Raw genomic sequence first — 18,808 nt, 5'->3', positions numbered from 1 at the left:
CCACCCACCCTGGAGGATAAAAAGGATGCTGACCACCCTGTTAATTATAAAGCATTTCTCCCATCAGGCCTGGCTCCTGACATGCCATTAATCACACATGCTCTCGCCTCCCTCCCCGCTATCGATTGGTATAATTATGACTCTCCTCTGCTCTGTTTTTGTTTTCTCACAACTTTTTTTCTGATCCGCTCACTTCAGCTTTTGTTCCTGCTCTCCTCCTCCTCTTCCTCCCCCCTTTGCCTCCTTTGTTTCTCTCCTCTCTGCCTCTCTTTTTCTGTCTTTTCCCTCCTCACTCTCCACCTTTTCATGGTCGGTAAAGATTTATGATGATTGCAACGCAGATAATGTGCATAATATTTTTTTTCCGATATCAAACATCATATTTGTCCGTCATTAAGATAATCAAAACAGTGAAAGCAGTAAATGAATCTTCCTCATTCCCTCTTCTACACAGTTTCTGCCTCACTGTACGTCTCTCTCTCTCTCTCTCTCTCTCTCTCTCTCTCTCTCTCTCTCTCTATTTTTCAGATGAGTCCAGTCTGAAGATGAACAGCGTGGACCACATCCCCCAGACCTTGGCCAGTCACATCCGTCTCCCGGAGGAGTCTCAGCCCCAGGGTGTGGAGGGAGGCGGCATCACGCAGCACGGAGCGGATATGCTGAAGCCGGACCCCAGGGACACCTTCTACAGCAGTAAATCTGCCAGTCATCATTTCACGCTGTCCCCTTTTTTTCCTGTCCTCATCCTGCTTTTCTGGCCTATCATTTTCTCTGATTGACGAATTGACTGTCTGGCTGACTGTCTGGCTCCCCTGTCTCCCAGGCTGTCAGTGTAGCTGCATTCAGTCATTTTTCGTCTGGTTGGCTGTGTGTCATTTTTGTGTGCGTTTCCCTCCTTTTCTTTGTCATTGCCCTGATCATCTCAGCTTTCTGACGTTGAAACCAGAAATCCATTTACATATATATATATATATATTTTTTTGTATAAATCAAAATAACTCAAATATTTGCCTCCTCTTTGTCTCCCTCCTCAGCTCCAATGATCGACCCCTCCCGCCTGGAGAACATTCTGCCGGCCTGTCTCTACTCCCCGACCTACGTGGTCAAAGATTTCCCCATCGCCAGATACCAGGGCCTTCAGTTTGTAAGTCACCCCTCAATTGCCATCCCTCTGGGTTGCAAAACAACCTGCCGCTCAAGAGGCGTGATGATGTTTTTATCTGTGTCATTTTGTGTGAGACATTGTGTGTTTTAATCTGCGCTTTTGTGCTAAAATTATCCCATGCGAGGTCATCAGAAGTGCATCCAGTTAAAGCAGCTTTTAAACCTGCTTAAAAAAGTAGTCCCTCACATTCGGATCGACTGGACAGAGAACAAAGGAGCAGAGGAGCATGGTTTGGACATTACCGCTGCATCTCTCCCTTTGTGCGACAACACGTTAATGAAGCAGGTGGCAGGTAGCGTTGAGCGCTGCTTCCCTCTTTAGGGCAACACAAGTTACTGCAGCAGCTGCAGAGACAAGTGATGAGCTGAGAATGAGAGCCACCAAAACACAGCAAATCCATTTTAGGTTTGACAAGAATCACTATAAGAAAACACAGAATGGGGGCTGACTTTTAATTAAATTAATCTAATACTGCTAAATGAGAATTAACTCCTGTATTAGTGTTTCGTAGTGTTATTTCCTTTTTGACTGACATTGCATTTGCATTCTTCAGGTTTATCTGTCCTTCGTCTACCCCAATGACTTCACACGTCTCACCCACATGGAGCGAGAGAACAAATGTTTTTACAGAGAGTCTCCTATCTACTTGGAGAAGTAAGGACATTATTGCTTTTATCTCTCAAAGAGCTAAGGGAACATTTGTCTCTGTCTTGTATGTATGAGCGAATACACTTATTATGCAGAATAACTGTGTCTGTGAATTTAATGGCAATTTGAAGACACATTGAAACTTCAACCTTCTGTTAATGCATGCGGCTCTCGCTGTGGTGTGTGTGTGTGTGTGTGTGTGTGTGTGTGTGTGTGTGTGTGTGTGTCTGTGTGTGTGCTGTGTGGCCTCTTGCTGTGTCTGCCAGGTTTGGTTTCTACAAATATATGAAGATGGATGAGGAGGAAGATGACAGACCGTTCTTCTTCCCCAATCCAGATGGTAACTAATATTGGACAAACACACACTCCTGCACACGCACATACACAGACATGCACACTCCTGCACACACATGCACACGCTCAGTCAACTTTGTGTCTGCCTCCTCCAGATTTCCTAGAGGAAGAGGAGGTGGTAGAGGCAGAGGACGAGGCAGAGATTGTTGGCACACAGTCGCCCAAGAAGCCCTCTCATCCCAGCCAGACCAGCCACACCTCCAACCCCTCCCATCAGCACTCAAAGCCTGGGCCCACACCAGCTGGCAGAGAAGGGGAGGAAGAGGAGGAGGACCCTGATGAAGAGGAGGAGGGAGCAGTCAACAGTATCATACGCCGCAGAGAGAGGAGACACTTTCCTCACAGAGATGGACAGATGGAGAGGGATCTAGACAGAGACTGGGGACGAGATCATACAAAGGGAGACATGAGACAGGACTCCAGAAAGGGACTTGCCGAGCCCCAGCAAAGGGTGCTTGAGCCCGATACTGACAGTGTGGTCCGGGGCCGTTCACTGTCCTGGATCCACACCGGTCCTGTAGAGCAGGGCCCTGGCAGGAAAGGAGGAGGAACAGGTGGAGGAGGAGGAGAGACTCCGCCTAAACTGAGCAAGTCTTCACTTCTTTTCCCCCAAAAGTCCTCCCTGTCTGCCCTCGCCAGCCGCGCCAAGCAGATCCTCAGCAACTCCGCCCACAGCAACAACCCTTACGACAGCAACAACAACAACAAGCTGGCTGGGAAGAAGAAGGAGGAGAACAAGATCTACATCACCAGGCCTCGACCCGCCAAGGAGAGGGAGAGGGAGAGGGAGCAGCGTCGAGAGAGGAGGGAGGAGAGGGCGTCTCGCCACCCGAGAGAGGTGTTCCCAGGAGTGTTTTTGTACCAAAATGGGAAGACCACAAGGCTGGTCAACCTGGGTGCCAAAGGACATGCAGGGGGAGGGGTGACAGGAGGTAGGAACCTTGTTAGTGCCCCTCAGCTCTGGCCCAACCCCCCCACAAAAGAGGGTAAGATGTCACCTCACAACGGGAGCATCAACGTACAGAGCGAAAATGTTCAGAAGTCTGTCGGGAGAGCAGCAGTGGCAAAACAACCAGAGAAAAGCAAGAGAAAAGGGGAGCACTGGGATTTAAAGACAACTGTCACAGCTGATCTACTCAGCAAAGAGGGTCCACTAACCCCACTGTCCCATCACCAAGATCCCCCTCTCCCCCCAGTCACCCTGCCAAGGTTAAACTCTACAGAAAACATGATCCAAGGCCAGTCGAAGGTCACCTCTTACCTCAGGATCTCAGAGATCACAGAGTCCCAGCAGCAGCCAGACCCAGACCCCAACCCGGCAGAATTCGACCAGGATGTCAACCGCTCTAATCCTGACCCTGACCCTGAGCCAGAACCGGAGGAGGGCGAGATGTCGGACTACAGCTACGAGGAGGTGGAGGCTCGGCCGGGCTGGGCGGAGGAGAGCATCAACTGGCAGAGAACCTTCTCTGTCAACTCAATGGACTTTGAGCTCCTGCGCTCCGACTGGAACGACCTGCGCTGCAACGTGTCTGGCAACCTCCAGCTGGCGGAGAGCGAGGTGGTGGACGTGCTGGCTCAGTACATGGAGAAACTAAACGAGCGCAACGGAGGGTGAGGACGGAGGAGAGGGAGAGAGAGAGACTGCGAGACTAAAAGGGGCTTATGTTTCCCTGCAACCTCGTAAATAAATGTGGTTTCTTATGCTAACTATTATGTAAAGCTTGAAGTAATTTCTCTGAGAACATATTGGTCATGCCCTGGTGCTTTGACTTCACGTTAGCAGACCTTTGTGAGCTGATTACCATTTTCTGCAGCAGTGCTTACAAACCTTGATGTTATTTGGAGCTTGGCTATTAACTTTTCTCTGTTTTTACTCTCCTCCCACGTCACACCGTGCTGGCTTCACAGCACCACAGATAATGAGTACCAGCATTTTGAATGTGGTCTGCCTACAGTCAAACAATAATTAATCCAGTTGTGGGAGTGATAGAAGAAATAGTGTTTCCTCTTTGCAGCCTCTCGCTTTCTTTCATGTTATGTTCCAGAGCGTGTGCAAGCTGTCTGTGTTTTCTCAAACTCTCTTTCCGTCTGCGCTCCCAGGATCTACACCCTGCTGCGAATCATCAACGTGGAGAAGCGGCGTGACTCGGCGAGGGGGAACCGCTACCTGGTAGAGCTGGAGTTGATGGAGAGGGGCCGCAGCGTGGTGCGTCTGTCGGAATATATTTACCTGTTGCTCCACCGCGGCAGACAAGGGGAGGAGAGCCTGGAGAACACTGACTCTGCCCCGGCCTCTGCGCCGGCATCGGCCCCCTCCCCCGCCGTGTCCAGCCTCGCCACCCCGCCGCCCCCTCCCTCCACAAAGACGCCCGCCCGGCCCGGAGCGACGCCGTGGAGCACCGCCTATGCCAAGCCCCTGCTCTGCCAGCCGGTCATGCTGCAGTGGAGGAGAGATGTCATGGTGCACTTTGTGGTGCCAGGTCAGTCAGTGGTGTAATTTGGTTAGCTCTGAAAACTGAATAATCCTTACAGAATCTGATATATATTCTGCTCATCCTGAGGAATTCTTTCTGTCCTTCAGTGAAAAACCAAGCTCGGTGGGTACAGCAGTTCATCTCTGACATGGAGAATCTTCACCGCCAGACCAAGGATGACAATTTCAGCATCATCATTGTCGACTTTGAGAGTGAAGACATGGATGTGGAGCAGGCACTTAGAGAAAGCAGTGTGCCAAGGTGTGTATGTGTGTGTGTGTGTGAGATACAATCAATCATGTGATAGGACTTATTAGGATTATGTTACAATGGCTACCAAGTGATGTGTGTGTATATCTTTTGTATTGACAGATACGAGTATCTAAGGAGAGAGGGGAACTTTGAGCGCTCAGCAGGACTGCAGATCGGAGTGGACACTATCGAGGTTAGAGAAACAAACACACAGAGGCTGAGACAACAGTGTGTGAGCTGGCAGGGAAAAAGCCACTCGCTGAAGGTCAGCTGCTCATGCTGACCACACGACCTTTACCGGCTGATGGACAGACGGAAAGAACACTCATGCATAATGAATACATCACCGCTCTGCCATTCTGTCACGGGCTGTGGATCTTGGCCTTATCTCCGAGCCTTCTCCTGCTTCCCTTCTCCCTCTCCCGCAGAGTTCGGGCTGTGGATGACAGGGAATCGCTTAAGACAGTTAGCTGCATTTCCTCTGTCATGTGTATGCCATAGCTGTCACATCCGCTCCCTTTCACAGGTTATTTGTGTGCATGTGCTCTTAAGCCTCTCTCTCTCTCTCCCCCTCTCTCTGGCTGTCTCTCTATCACGCACACATGCACACCCACCCGCCCACCCACGGGGGCGTGGAGTGGCTGGAAATTTGGACAGACGTTGATCCGTCAGTTGAGTGTCAGCGCTGTCACGGTGGGATGACAGGGCTGTCAGTCATATCTGAATGACCTGCAGGCTGTTGGAGGGAAGACAAGTCACTGACGCCGAGCCCAGACTTCTCCACTCTCTTTAATCCTAAAATCCCACATTAGGCGCATGTGAACATCTGCTCGTATACACACAAATTTACATCAGCTCCTACAAACAGAATCACACGCTTTTCTTTCCTCCAAACGTAGAAAAAGATTTAGAGATTATTTAGATGTAATGAATGTGTACATCACTGCACACTTGTCTTTCCTCTTGCAGGATAGTCACAGCATCGTGTTCCTGTGTGATCTGCACATCCACTTCCCGCTCAACATCTTGGAAAGTATCAGGAAGCACTGTGTCGAGGGACGCCTCGCTTTTGCTCCCATTGTCATGAGACTCAGCTGCGGCAGTTCACCACAGGAGCCTGATGGTAACTCACAAATATACACACACTACACACATGCAGGCTAACGTCTGTGCTCATGCAGGAATAATCAGATCAAATCAAACTCATTCCTGAGTTACAGCAGACATTTTGAATTCAAAATACAGGTTTTCAATTTACATTCATAGGCTTGCATCAGAGGCACATACTTGTATAGGCATCAGACTTTTTCTTTTATCATAATCACTGTTGATGCAATGGCATGCAATGGGACTCATGGTTGTTTTTAACATTCTTTTTGTTCTCTCTGCAGGTTACTGGGAGGTAAATGGCTTTGGTCTGTTCGGAATCTACAAGTCAGATTTTGATAAGATTGGAGGGATGAACACAGAGGAATTCAAAGACAGATGGGGTGGAGAGGACTGGGAGCTGCTGGACAGGTAACTTAGCAACAAACCAACACAATGACCCTGTTAAAAGGTCACAAAGTTCATTTTTGTTGAGACAGTCTTGGAGAGATACTGACTCAACTCTATGGTAACTTTTGAATTTGCAGTTAGTTTGTAGCTAGTTATCCATTATATGCTTTGTATTGGTAGTTGTGTTGGACCACATTTATTTATGTTGTACAGATGTACAGAAATCTCAGAAATGGCTGGCTCAAAAATTCACCCTGAGCTGACAATTTTGTATTTTTTTAATTGGTTAATCCATCCATCATTTGTCTGCCATGCATCTGGGTCCAGGCATGAACAACCTATGAAACAATGGGCCTGTGGGCATAGATGAGTAAAAAGTCTTCATAGCCCTCCTGAGTAGGACCCACAGACTGAAAGTAACATGACAACAAACTACAAGACATGATCTTTGTCACCATTTTGCATGATTTACCCTGAAAAAGCCCACTTTTAACCCAGTGTTTCTCCCTCCTTCCTTCTCCAGGGTGCTGCAGAATGGTTTGGAGGTTGAGAGACTACGCTTGAGGAACTTCTTTCACTACTACCACTCCAAACGGGGCATGTGGAACGCTCAAAACAAGAAAACTCCCAAGGGATAGCACTCCCTGCTGGTTGGAGGATCCTAAAAAAAACCCTACCTGCAGATCCACTGTGTGTGAGAGAGAGACCTATGGTAGCTCGCTCACTGCCTGAACTCTGCCATTTTTGAAACCGGGCGTCTTTCAGGGATGCCTCTGTTTCGCCAGTCGGCCCCTCTTGTACGCTTGTCTGTGTGAGGAAACGGAGTCCAAATCTGAACTTTGAAAGCGAGTTGTTTATGCAGACAGACCTGAGTCATCACCTTGGCTCACTGACTGAACTACTGTACAGAGAGAAGAGAGTTATTTTTGTTCTCCTTCTCTCTGCCCCTTTTTTTGGTGCAATGTTTTCAGACAGACTGGAAAGCAGCTGTTTTGTTTGTGCGTGTGTGTGTTTGTGTGGGTGGGTGTGTGTGCATGTGTGCGCGTATGTGTGTATATATAGGTGCGTGTGGGTGTGTTGCCGCTTGTGTGTGCTTATGATGACAGGAAGCACCTTTTTCTAACAAGGAGATGTGAAGACAACCTAAGATCTTTTTTTCTAACACGCTCTCACATGGGAGCCTTATAGAATGTGTGTCAACATGTGATTCAGATAGATTCAGACATGGTGGCGCAGATTGAGTTAGAGGAACTGTGGGTTTGGTAAACAGTACATCAACTACTACCTGTTGAATATCATTAACATCAGTATGACCGAGGTGCTGACGTTTTATCCCCATACCCTGATATTATGAAACAAAGAAAGTTTTCCAATCAGAAAAGCCCCTTTCCAAACAGATACTGACAGATGCATCACCTTTATGTCTCTTCCTGCCCCTCTCTCTCCTTCTGTATCTCGTTAACCTTCAACTCATTTTCAGTGTCATGCTAATCTGTGTATTTGTATCTGTTGAAACATTATATATAGCCCTGCTGCTCTTTCATGATATCAGTTTATGTACTATACCCAGATTAATGCTAGCTATTGGTTATGACTTGATTAATTTAGTTTCATTAACTGAAATTTATTCTGCTGTTAGTTATTTAAAAGGGGTTTTTGTTTATATGGATTTGCTAACATTCGGGGTGCTATTTTCTGTTCTAAAACACTGAATCTGTGGACGGTTTACACTTTTAAACTCTACTGACTCTACTGGTTATCCTTCCTTCCCCCCAGATCTCTAACCTCACTGTCAACTGGAACATAAAACTGTAACAGGAGGCGGAGCTGAGGACTACAGCAGCTTTCTGACATTTGTTTTTAAGTTGTCACACCGTTGTTTTAAACATTTTCCAAGCTGAGCGTTGCATTTCAAATATTGGATTTGGGGGATTAAAACTCGATCTCTCATATTAAAAAAACACCAAGACAGAGAATGCTTAGCTGTTGAAAATGTCAACACTCTTCTTTTAAGCTTGTACAAAGCTCCAGCTGAAGGGAGACCAGTTCATGTGTCGGACACGATGTGGCAAAGCATGGCTGTTTCACAAATGTGTGCCTTTATCAGGGGTTTGGCTGCAGGCAGTTTTTAAACTACTCTACTAATGACAGAAGAGGGCAGGGACAGACAGAAATACATTATTTATCAGCAGGCTGTGTCACTGTAAATTCAGATACACTGTAAAGGAAGGAAATATGGTTCTTTTAAATGGAATACAGATGTGTCAGTCTGTTTGTTGTATTACCTTAGAAGCAAGAAAGAGTGGTCTTTGTAAGCCAGTCGCCCCCATTGGTGAGAAAGACAGAGATCGTACAAATGGGTACTGAGAGGGAACAGGAGGTGAGATCGAGACTCACTGGCAGCTGCTGTCCAGCAGGACCCCACCTGCTCCCATTAGTTTGGCTGGAGGCCGGGCTCTTAATGCCTTTGTTTATGCAACATGGTACTTAAATTGATGGGGAGCGACTGGAGGGCTCAAGGCTGGATATACATGGATGAGAGCTAATGATCTGTTATTGACTATATGATTGTCAAAAAGAAAAAAAAAAAAAAAGAAAAAAAAAAACGCCCTCCAAGACCCTTTCTTTGCCTCTACAGGAAAAAGGTCTATACTGTATTCATTTAACATTGACATGGGATTATTTAAAGAACAAAAGAAACACATTAAATATAAGACTATATATATAAGAAACATAAAAATGAAAAATAGGAATATACATTCCAAGGTAATTTCTGTGAAATTGTTTTGTAGAGAAAAGGTTTTAAGAATGTATTGTACTTTTATTTTGATTTGTTGGTTTTTTGCAAATAAAATTTTATGCTTACGTCCACTCTATTTTTAAAGTGCGTTTTTATATTTTGATTTTAGTTGGTCTTGTTTATGTTGTTGTTTTGCAAGGAAGTAACTCAATTCCCTATCTGACCACATGGTGGTGCTCCACCCTCACAGACCCATGCACTTTACCTGCAGAGGAACAGTGGCCCAATGGCGTGAAACACATGAAAATGAAGAAAATAAATAGACATTTGATGCAGGGATGAAATGATTCGCCGTAGGAAAAAAGACACAGTATGAATGAGCATACATGAAATATATTGAAAGAGTGTAAAATCCCCCTCTCACAGAGTGTCAGGGATCACTTCCTTTATGCTAACAATTCAAATGTCCTTGACCACATATGAGTAGCTCATTTGGATTATTTCAGTTCAGGTGACATGATAAAGCTTTTTTGTCCCAGAATTGGTTTGTATCGAGCTCAGTTGGTTTGTAAATCATCCCTTAAATTCAATGTACAGCCTGTAATAACTGAATGTGACTCAAGAACCTCTCATCTGCCAAACCTATTTCTTGAGCTCTTTCTATAATTAGTGTGCTGAGCTAGATGAAGAAATATTCAAACTGATTATTTAAAGCACATTTATCTAAGATTTCAAAATATCATGTGAAACTGCTGCTTTTTACTCTCTGAGGCTGACATCACTACTCAGTCACCCATTACAACAGAAACTGGTCTAATATCACATTCATAGTGTTTTATGACCAATGCAGAGAGAAAAGCAAACATTATGAAACTAACAGTTTGAACCTCAACAGGGCTTACGTGTTTTCAGAGCACATTTAATCATTTGCAGTTGCAGTTTTTTTGTTTTGAGTTGTTGATCCACCCTCCACCCAGGGTTGTTGATCTCCCCTCGTGTGTATCATTTCGCTAAGGGTGGTGGGCTGGCTTGACGTCTGCCCCTGAACACGCACGCACACAGAGAGACCATGAGGTAAGCCCTGTCTACACCACAGCTACATGAGGTCTGGATGAGGCAAGCGCTAACCAGCTGTGATCTCCCCTACGCCCTGTATGTCTCTTCTGATCTCATTTAGAATAGATTTTACTAAGAGGAAAGCCAGGGGGGGCTAACTGAAAGGTTGACTATGTTTTCACTTCCCCTGACTGAGTGATTCATAGACTCCGGTGTGTGAGCGCTTACATGTGTTTGTCAGTTTTTCCACTTTAAGTACATACATAGTGTAGTATGTCCCCTGAATTACAGGTCTTCATACACGTCTTCACACTTCCACAATGTGCTGCAGTCTCACAGGCATGCAAGTGCACTAAACCCATTATGTAATAGTGTTGGACTCTGTCCCAGTGGGGACCCACCCTACCTGTCTACGTGAGTGTAGAGTGATGAGAAACAGGTCGTCACAGGCCTCTTCAACATGTTTGGTTTATTTCACCTCAAGCATGTTACACCACCTAACCAGCAACAACAAACAGGACCACATGGCAATCTAAACTGTGAAGTTTTGTAAGAGGATTTGCTCACACTTTGTTTTGAAAGCAAGAACGACCACTTCTTTGGCATTACCTCGGCTCAACTGGTTGTGTTTGAGCGCAAAGTAGGGCATGGGGTACAACCCATATGAGCCAGTACACAATTTCTTAGTTAGGAATGAAAAAAGAGAAGAAAAACAGAGATAAACTGTGCATACTTACTCACAATATTACAACGCCCCTGTCTTCAGCACAATCTTAAATAAGCGTTTCAAATGCACTTTCAGTGAAAAAGTGAAAAAGCCAAAGCCTCATCAAATCAAAGTAAACGTTACTCCACCTCTTACACCATTACCAAGAGCTTAAAAAGATTCAATTTCTGTTACAGGCTGCAGGTGAGAGATTAGCTAATGTGCAGGCAGAAAGCCAAGTCCCCCATGAGTCAACATGAGGAGATAACTGGAGTCTGCTTGGTGTGCATTTTGGTTCCAGCAACAAACCAGAAGAATTTCCCCACACTCGTAAATATAAAAAAGGGAACTAGCCACGAATTTATGTGTTACTCAGAAAAATAAGTGGTAAAAATGAAACTAATGAACATATAAAGACTGTGAACGCAACAACAGCTGACGAGGTGGTGTTGTGTCAGTGCGTGAAAAAGAAAACTCGTGAATGAAAGCAAATGCAGCTATATGTAGGTCACACGTGTTACGGGAATCTGTTTGATGCTCATTTGAGGCAAAACAAAGTTTTACTTATTCTCCCAGACTTAGGAAAGATTTGGAGCGGGTTTTGATTGGCTGCCGCAAAAGTCGGCCCTCTCCTGATTGGCGTCTGTGCCGCTTCCGTGTAGTCAATCGGCAGCAGTCCCTCCTCTCGTACATCTGTAGCTTAGTCTCTCCGGCAGGCTGTTCCTAACGAAGCACCGGGACAGGAGAGCGATGAGGTAGACTAACGCGGACTTTTTCCACGGTTGTTTGCGAAAAGGAAACAGTTTCCGTCTGTTGAGCGGCTACACGGCACTTATTTTTGTAACTGAACTCGGTTCCGGCAGTGTTTAGAGAGCGAGGAGACATTTCGTCGTGTTTTAAAAGACTGTGGACACTGGAGGAAAGTTTAAATCCCTGCGCTGCCCGGGGTAAAGGTGAGGCGGGTGCAACTTTAATTATCCTTGCTGTATCGTTTGTTAACGACGTTACAGGGCGTATTTAAAAGAAAATCCCGTCTCGAGGACTTAATCTGCTTGTGCAGTTGTGTTGTTTCTTCGCTGTCCTACACTGAACTCTGTTAAGCAGCATGTCTGACAAGTGTAGCGCTGTGTAACCAGTTCGTCCAGCTCGGCGGGGAGTTTCGACGGCTGCTTGATACACGTCCAGGTAAACCGCTGACCAGGTTTTCCGCTCTTTCCAAAGAACCCCTGTGAAAGGCGTCTCACAATAATGGCCGGTTTGAGCAATGTCCACATGAAAACCCTGGAGGACCTGACGCTGGACTCGGGCTACGGGGCGGGGGACTCCTGTAAATCCCTAAGCCTGTCCTCCTCCAAGTCAAACTCCCAGGCCTTCATCACGGCCCCTCACCGGGGCAACTGGTGGTACTACTCCGGCTCCATGAACAGCAGGAACAACAGCTGGGACACGGTCAACACTGTCCTCCCCGAAGACCCGGAGGACATCTTCTCAAAGTGCCCCCGCTTACCTGAACTGGAAGAGTTCCCCTGGACCGAAGAGGAGGTGGCCAAAATACTGCGCAAAGTGGCCGAGAGCGGGGGCATCAAAGGGGGACCCGCACCTGTGTTCTCCCTGGAGGCCGTGAAGCGGCTGTCATCTCTCCTCCGCAGGGCTCTGATCCGTATCTCCAGAGAAGCGCAGCGGCTCAGCGTCATGCACTGCCGCTGCACGCGCTTCGAGGTGCAGAGCGCCATGAGGCTGGTGCTCAGCTGGGCCCTGGCCGACCACTGCGTCTCCGCCACGGTCAAGGCTATCTCCATGTACAGCATGAGCGCCGGGGAGCTGCTGAGGAAGGGCAAGTCCGCCCGCTGCGGCCTCTCTTTCTCCGTGGGACGCTTCTTCCGCTGGATGGTGGACACCCGCATCTCGGTGCGCATCCACGAGTACGCGGCTATATGTCTGACGGCATGCATGGAGGCTCTGGTGGAGGAGATAGGAGCCCGGGTGCTGATAGCCGAGAGGGGTCACTCGGGGCCGGATTCGGGGTCAGGTAGTGCCCCGGTGAGCGCGGAGGCCCTTGAGGTGGTGGTGAACAATGACGCGGAGCTGTGGGGGGTACTGCAGCACTACGAGCACCTGATCTGCGGGAAGAACGCCAGTGGTAAGTATACTTTCAAATCCCTTTAAGTGCTCTGAGCAGCAAAATGTGCAGTGGATTCGAATGTAAATTGTTCGTCTTGTTCAGTAGATGTCATAATTCACCCCAAACTTTTTTTTTCACCGTCACACACTCTCCTTCCAGAGTGCTGGTCACCACTTTCCACTCCTTCACAGCCCACGTGTGTGGAAAAGGTGAAATGTGGCCTGCTGCTGGATACAATAGCAGCGTTTTGTGTGTGAGCATTTGATGGATTCGTTGCTAATTTCACCTGTCAGAATAGGAAAATAGCAGTGCAGAGGCATCTGATATGAACAAAGGAAGTATTTTCTCTCTGACCAAGGTTGTACTTGGAGAAATGACTGCTCTATTCTGTGGTGAACAGCCAAATTTGATTTTAACTACCTCACTCCAGATTGAGTCCTCACATGTCACACTTGCTCTGCTGTTGTGATTTTGGGGTGTAGAGAGCCCTCAGAGCCCAGGCAGGAGGCTTGTCTGTTGACACAATTCTCTGTTTGCACTGACTTCACCTCTCCTCCCCCTGCTGTGTTGGCTGCACTCCCTTTAAAAATCCTTCCCTTCCACCATATCCTCATCCTGCTCTCCTCCTCCTGTTGGGCAAATCCCTTTCACCCACCACCATCTCCACATATCTTGCATCCCCCTCTCTCTCTCCCTCCTCCAGCTCCAGCTGTGCATCCTGCTCCCTGTCCGTTTGTTTCCTCCACCCTCACATCTCTCCTCAATCAGCTCTCTTTCTCTTGCCTCTTTGTCAAACCCTAGTAGACTCATTGCGCTCTTTCCGTGGCTGTTTTGGCAGCCCAGTGTCGGACTGATTCATGAGCTTGTGTTGGGACAATGTAACCAGCCTTTGTTTGTGGCCCACTACCAGCTCCCTGGAGCAGAGCTTTTTACTGGAGCACAATAGGCTTTTGTTGTGTGATCGTGCAGCTTAGCCCAACGCAGAGGGAGAGAAAACAAATGCTGGGGAAGCTGGGCACACGAGCGCACACATCCATACACTTTCACACAACACAGACAGTGGGAGAGAGAAAATAAGAGGGGATAGCCATCATTACAAGGCTGCAATTAACAGTCTCATGATTGATCTTAAGACGTCATCGTGCAGGCACACCTTTCTGTGGAAGCATGGCCTGTGTGTGAAGAAGATGTTAATACTGCCAACCTCCTAAAGGCCTGAGATCAATCAGCACTTAACAAACAGTACTTGCACACACTTACTCACTCTTACATTTCATATTCTGTGCAGCAACCACTGGTTTCATTGTAATGTGCACTCCATTTAAGCCTGCAAATGCTAAATAGAGTGGAGTGCATTGAATTTCTCTGTTATCTGGCCATATGCTTGCGTTGGAGCAGTTTCATTGCAAAATAAGTTAAAGAGCAGCTTTTGTCCCAGTATTTAACCAGATGGCCTTTGGTTGGGTTTTGACTGGCCTATTTTGGTGAGTTCAGTCATTGGTTTTGAGAAAGACCCGTGTGTGTGTGTGTGTGTGTGTGTGTGTGTGTGTGTGTGTGTGTGTGTGTGTGTGTGTGTGTGTGTGTGTGTCCGTCCGTGTGTGTAATAACAACAGACCATTATTCTGACCACCCCAGCTTTTTATAGACCCGAGACTGGGCTGTGCAAGCCGCACACCCCTCTACCACCTTACCACCTCACCACCTGACACCCCACACCCTAAACCTGCCTTTCAACCCCCCCACCCCCCACCAAAGTCCCTTTCCCACCACAACCACCAGTGTACACAAAAGCAAAGATCCTTTTTCCGCTTTCAAACCAGACTCCGTATGGGAGGGTAGACTACTGATCATATGGAAGGGCACAGTCTGATAAATACTCCTCCCTCCCTCTTGATTTCTCTCAGTTTCTCCAATTCTTTCCTTTTCTCAGGGGCTGGCCCACATCTGGAACTCTTTAAGTCAGAAATGACTTCTACGGCTCCAATAACAATTCTGAAAACTCCCTCCCTCCCTCCTCTCCTCCTGCCCTCTCTTGCTCACTCTCACTCTTGGCTCTCTCTCTCTCTCTCTCTTTGCTATTGCATTCACGTCCACTTCATCTTTATCTGTTTATTTCTTCTAGTCTACAGGGAGTGCATTAGAGGAACTCGGCTGTGATGTGCCAGGATCTTATTCATTACTCATGCACACACTCGTACGAGCACATTCACGTACACACACAGTCCCTGAAACCTATTTAGTCAGCTCTGCATGTGTTCAAATGGCTCCACGGCACTGCTTGAACTCACTGCATAGTACCGCTATATAGAGGAATCCATTTGTCATTCATTTCTTCTCACAAGGAAATGGCATGAGCGAGCTCTTCCTGGTTTAATTTGTATTGATAGTACTGTGGGGCATTTTAAAGTGCAGAGTTGTAGATTTACTAATGGACAGTGGAAGTGGCTACGAAATCATTGATCTTTATGACTGGCACACAGATGTCTGTTAAAGTACATCTGTCAAAATGCAGCCTTATTGAAGTTTTTGTGGAGCTTTTGAAATCTTTTCTGACTTTGTAGTGTCTGTATTTGTTTCCCACTTTGTAGCAGGAACAATAGTTACATATGCAGACTAGTGACTAGAAGGTCACTAGTCCTCAATGGCTGTTAACTCTCTCAGTGGCTCCAAGCTTTGCAGTGGTCACTAGCAGAAGATTATGGTTGTAAAAGGCTGCTTTAAGGCTTGAATGTGAACAACTGTATGAACCTGAGGCAGGGACTGGTTGAAAGAGAGCATTCATGCTCAGTAAAATTTACCTGAATAGATAAACTATGATTTGGTCCAGAACTAACAAAAAACAAAGTTCAGTTTTTCTGCACCAGGTCTATGAAGGTAGTAAAAAAGCCTGTGAGTAATGGGTTTTGGGTGCCCTGAGAGAACAGGGCATATGATTTGCTGCTCAGTATTTCCCTAAATATGTATTTAGCCCAGAATGAGGCGTGGGAACAGTGGGCAGTAAGAGAGAGAGAGAGCAGCCCAGCACTGTGGTCACACAGATGGGGAAACCAGCACTCTGAAAATACACTCCCTGCTCCACAAATCTGGAACAGGATCAGATACAGTTTTGGAAAACATATCGGGACATTATGGTGAACTAGACTTAAGTTCATCCTTGTGCGATGCATGCGTGATCGGCACGCAGCATATTTGCCCAGGCATTAACAATAAGCCTGTATTTGGCCTGATGACTGAACAGATGAATTTAGGTTAACCTTGTGAGTGCTTTCAGCAGGTCAGTGTGTGAATAGTTAAGACCATAAGTCATATGACTTTGGTGGATAATAAGGGTTAATCCTTCACAAAACATTACAATTCATGTTTGGGTGAGAGTGTTATGTGCGGGTACATGTACCACTCCAGGCTACACACACACACACACACACACACACACACATATACACCGATGGTCCATTTCACTGTTTGCACTGGCCTCTTGTCCGGTCTCAGCTGTGAAAACACTAACCCATTAGAGTGCTGGTGTGCACATGTGTTTCAATGTGCTCATCTGTGGGTGCTTAAATGTACTTGTGTGGGTATAGACTATTCTAGGAAAACCGTGAGTAATGTTTTCACAGATATGACACCACAAATGATTTGTCTCTTGATATTACGTGGATTCAGGATCCAGTGGATTAGACATACTTTAACACAAGTCATTTAGTTTGTGAAATTAATTATCAATCAAAGTCAAATAACCTTCTTAACATATTGTATACTCCCTGGTGTGTAGCCTGTCTTTACTTGCTCCTCTCTTCTTTGAAACTTCACAGTCATTATTTTGATCTCCAGCCACGCTCCTCCTTTTACATTACAGCAGTATGAGTCATGCTTCTTAACACTGTTTACAGTAAAGCACTGATAGGGAGGAAGAAAAGAAAGATGGAGATGACAGATACTCAAGGGAAAAAAGGCCAATAGATACAAATAGACAGAAATAGCGACAGCAAACTTGAAAGCGTTCATGTCTCTGCATCTTGATTTAGTCTTTCTAATCACATTCCTGGAGAGTAGTGGTTGAGTCTTTATTCTGTCCAGAGAGAACGGTGGAGTTAAGATTGGAATTGAGGTTATTTGGCTTGTTTAAATTGGAAAATGTGCAGCCAGTGTGTCACATGCGTTACCGCGGAGTCCTGGCCGTGGTCCTCGAGGGAATCTGTCCTGTACGTTGGGGTTGGGGTTGCAGCCCGGGTAGCTAACGAGGGAAACAGGAAGACTGGCTGGAAGATGGCTGGAATCTTGGACCAGACGGCTTAGCGCATTGCCTAGATGGTAGCAATGGTTTTGTTGAAAGGAACCACTGTGCATCACATCATCCCAATGTGAAGTCTGGCTTAGAGACCGAGCTGCCACATGCACCTGTGTTGGAGACTGAAATAATAGTGAAATCTGAGTGTGAGGTGTCAAAGGCCAAATTTTAATGGTCAGTGGGAGTCATACTAGTGAAATTAAGTGTTTCTCAATAGAAAAATATGTGGGGTTGAGGACTTGAAAATGTTGCCATTTTTGCCATGAAGCCAGTGGATGTGGCCCATAGCCATACAGTTGACAGTTGGACTTGTTATGACATAAAAATTGTCAGTATCCGAGTAATTTAAATGCTTTTTATGTAGTCATTATATACTTAATGCACAGATGCTTGCGCAGATACATTTTCCTGCCTTAAGGTGCAAATGAGCAATGGAAATAGACAAAAATATGCAAATGCGCACCGTGGGCCTGGACAGTATTCATAAAAGGACAAATTACTTGAATGGTGGTGCAAGGCCAGATGTAATAAAGGCCAGCTTCTGAAACCTTGGACGGAAGTTGAGGAGGTGACTTTGTTTTTGAGGATGACTGGCAGAAAATACAGACACAGGCCATCACTGTTTATACCTCTTTGGATCATATTGGCCTTGGTTGCCACAGGTTACCAGAGTCTTTTTTTGTCCATCTTGCCCACTTAATCAGTAGCTATAGCAACACTATCCAAAAAGGAAAAAAGAGGTAGGATGACAACATAACTGATAATGATTCAACATTGGATTTGATGAGCAAGACTGAGTTTGAGGTGCAGGAGAAAATGCTTTCTAACTTTATGGCCTAGATGTAGTGATGAGAGGAGGATCAAGGTGAGAGGATGGAGGATAACAAGGCCTGTTTTCTTATAAGATGTAGCTCCTGCAGCCCATATTTCTACTACTGACATGCTACTGGAGAAGTCAGGCTTGTCTGACTTCCACACAACATTGGAATGACAACAAAACAGCTTACATAAGTGTTGTTAACTCACTAAACAGCCTGAGGCAGAAATACATTTGCTAATTTAAATTAAAAAAAAAAAAAAAAAAAAAAAAAAAACTTGTTTAGGGAAAAAAAACCTAATGAACTTTTAGATATTGTCTTTCTTAAAATGAATCTGACCTGACAAAGTGTAATCTTCACTACAGTGTATACTGTAATTGTGACCTAAATGCCCCCCCACACACACACACAAAAACAAACTGCATAATAAGCTGCTTTGTTACATTAAAAAGACTTTTATTGTAACCACCCCAGACGTAAACCAAGTACAGTCAGTCCCTGTAAGAAAACTGTTATTGCTACTAAAACGCTATCCATCCTACAGCCACACCACCCTCTCACTCAGTTATTTCAGTAAGGGATGGCTTGATTAAGTGTTACAAAGTATGGTTTACAAAGGAAAAGACATACACAGTACTCCATTCAGTCTTTTAATTTGGTTGTTTCTGCAGCAGTGCATATCAGT

General features: G+C 45.9%; 2 protein-coding genes across 2 annotated transcripts in view; both read left to right on the top strand.

Moving 5' to 3' along the window:
- b4galnt4a (beta-1,4-N-acetyl-galactosaminyl transferase 4a) overlaps positions 1 to 9,264 on the top strand; it is a 123,586-nt gene extending 114,322 nt beyond the window's left edge. Inside the window, exons 10-20 of the mRNA XM_018664312.1 lie at positions 529 to 693; positions 1,035 to 1,144; positions 1,719 to 1,819; positions 2,080 to 2,153; positions 2,263 to 3,781; positions 4,271 to 4,650; positions 4,752 to 4,905; positions 5,017 to 5,089; positions 5,866 to 6,019; positions 6,288 to 6,414; positions 6,917 to 9,264. Of these exons, the coding sequence (XP_018519828.1) occupies positions 529 to 693; positions 1,035 to 1,144; positions 1,719 to 1,819; positions 2,080 to 2,153; positions 2,263 to 3,781; positions 4,271 to 4,650; positions 4,752 to 4,905; positions 5,017 to 5,089; positions 5,866 to 6,019; positions 6,288 to 6,414; positions 6,917 to 7,031 (2,972 nt within the window). The 3' untranslated portion in view covers positions 7,032 to 9,264. The remainder of the gene's footprint in view (positions 1 to 528; positions 694 to 1,034; positions 1,145 to 1,718; positions 1,820 to 2,079; positions 2,154 to 2,262; positions 3,782 to 4,270; positions 4,651 to 4,751; positions 4,906 to 5,016; positions 5,090 to 5,865; positions 6,020 to 6,287; positions 6,415 to 6,916) is intronic.
- A 2,299-nt stretch (positions 9,265 to 11,563) lies between these two features.
- The window catches only part of abtb2b (ankyrin repeat and BTB (POZ) domain containing 2b), a 45,040-nt gene continuing 37,795 nt past the window's right edge, over positions 11,564 to 18,808 (top strand). Inside the window, exons 1-2 of the mRNA XM_018664114.2 lie at positions 11,564 to 11,848; positions 12,117 to 13,035. Of these exons, the coding sequence (XP_018519630.1) occupies positions 12,144 to 13,035 (892 nt within the window). The 5' untranslated portion in view covers positions 11,564 to 11,848; positions 12,117 to 12,143. The remainder of the gene's footprint in view (positions 11,849 to 12,116; positions 13,036 to 18,808) is intronic.

Source organism: Lates calcarifer, linkage group LG10 (assembly GCF_001640805.2).
Source record: "Lates calcarifer isolate ASB-BC8 linkage group LG10, TLL_Latcal_v3, whole genome shotgun sequence".
Taxonomy (NCBI): Eukaryota; Metazoa; Chordata; class Actinopteri; family Centropomidae; genus Lates; species Lates calcarifer.
The sequence above is the reverse complement of the archived record's forward strand: the minus strand, read 5'-3'. Positions and strand labels throughout refer to the sequence as shown.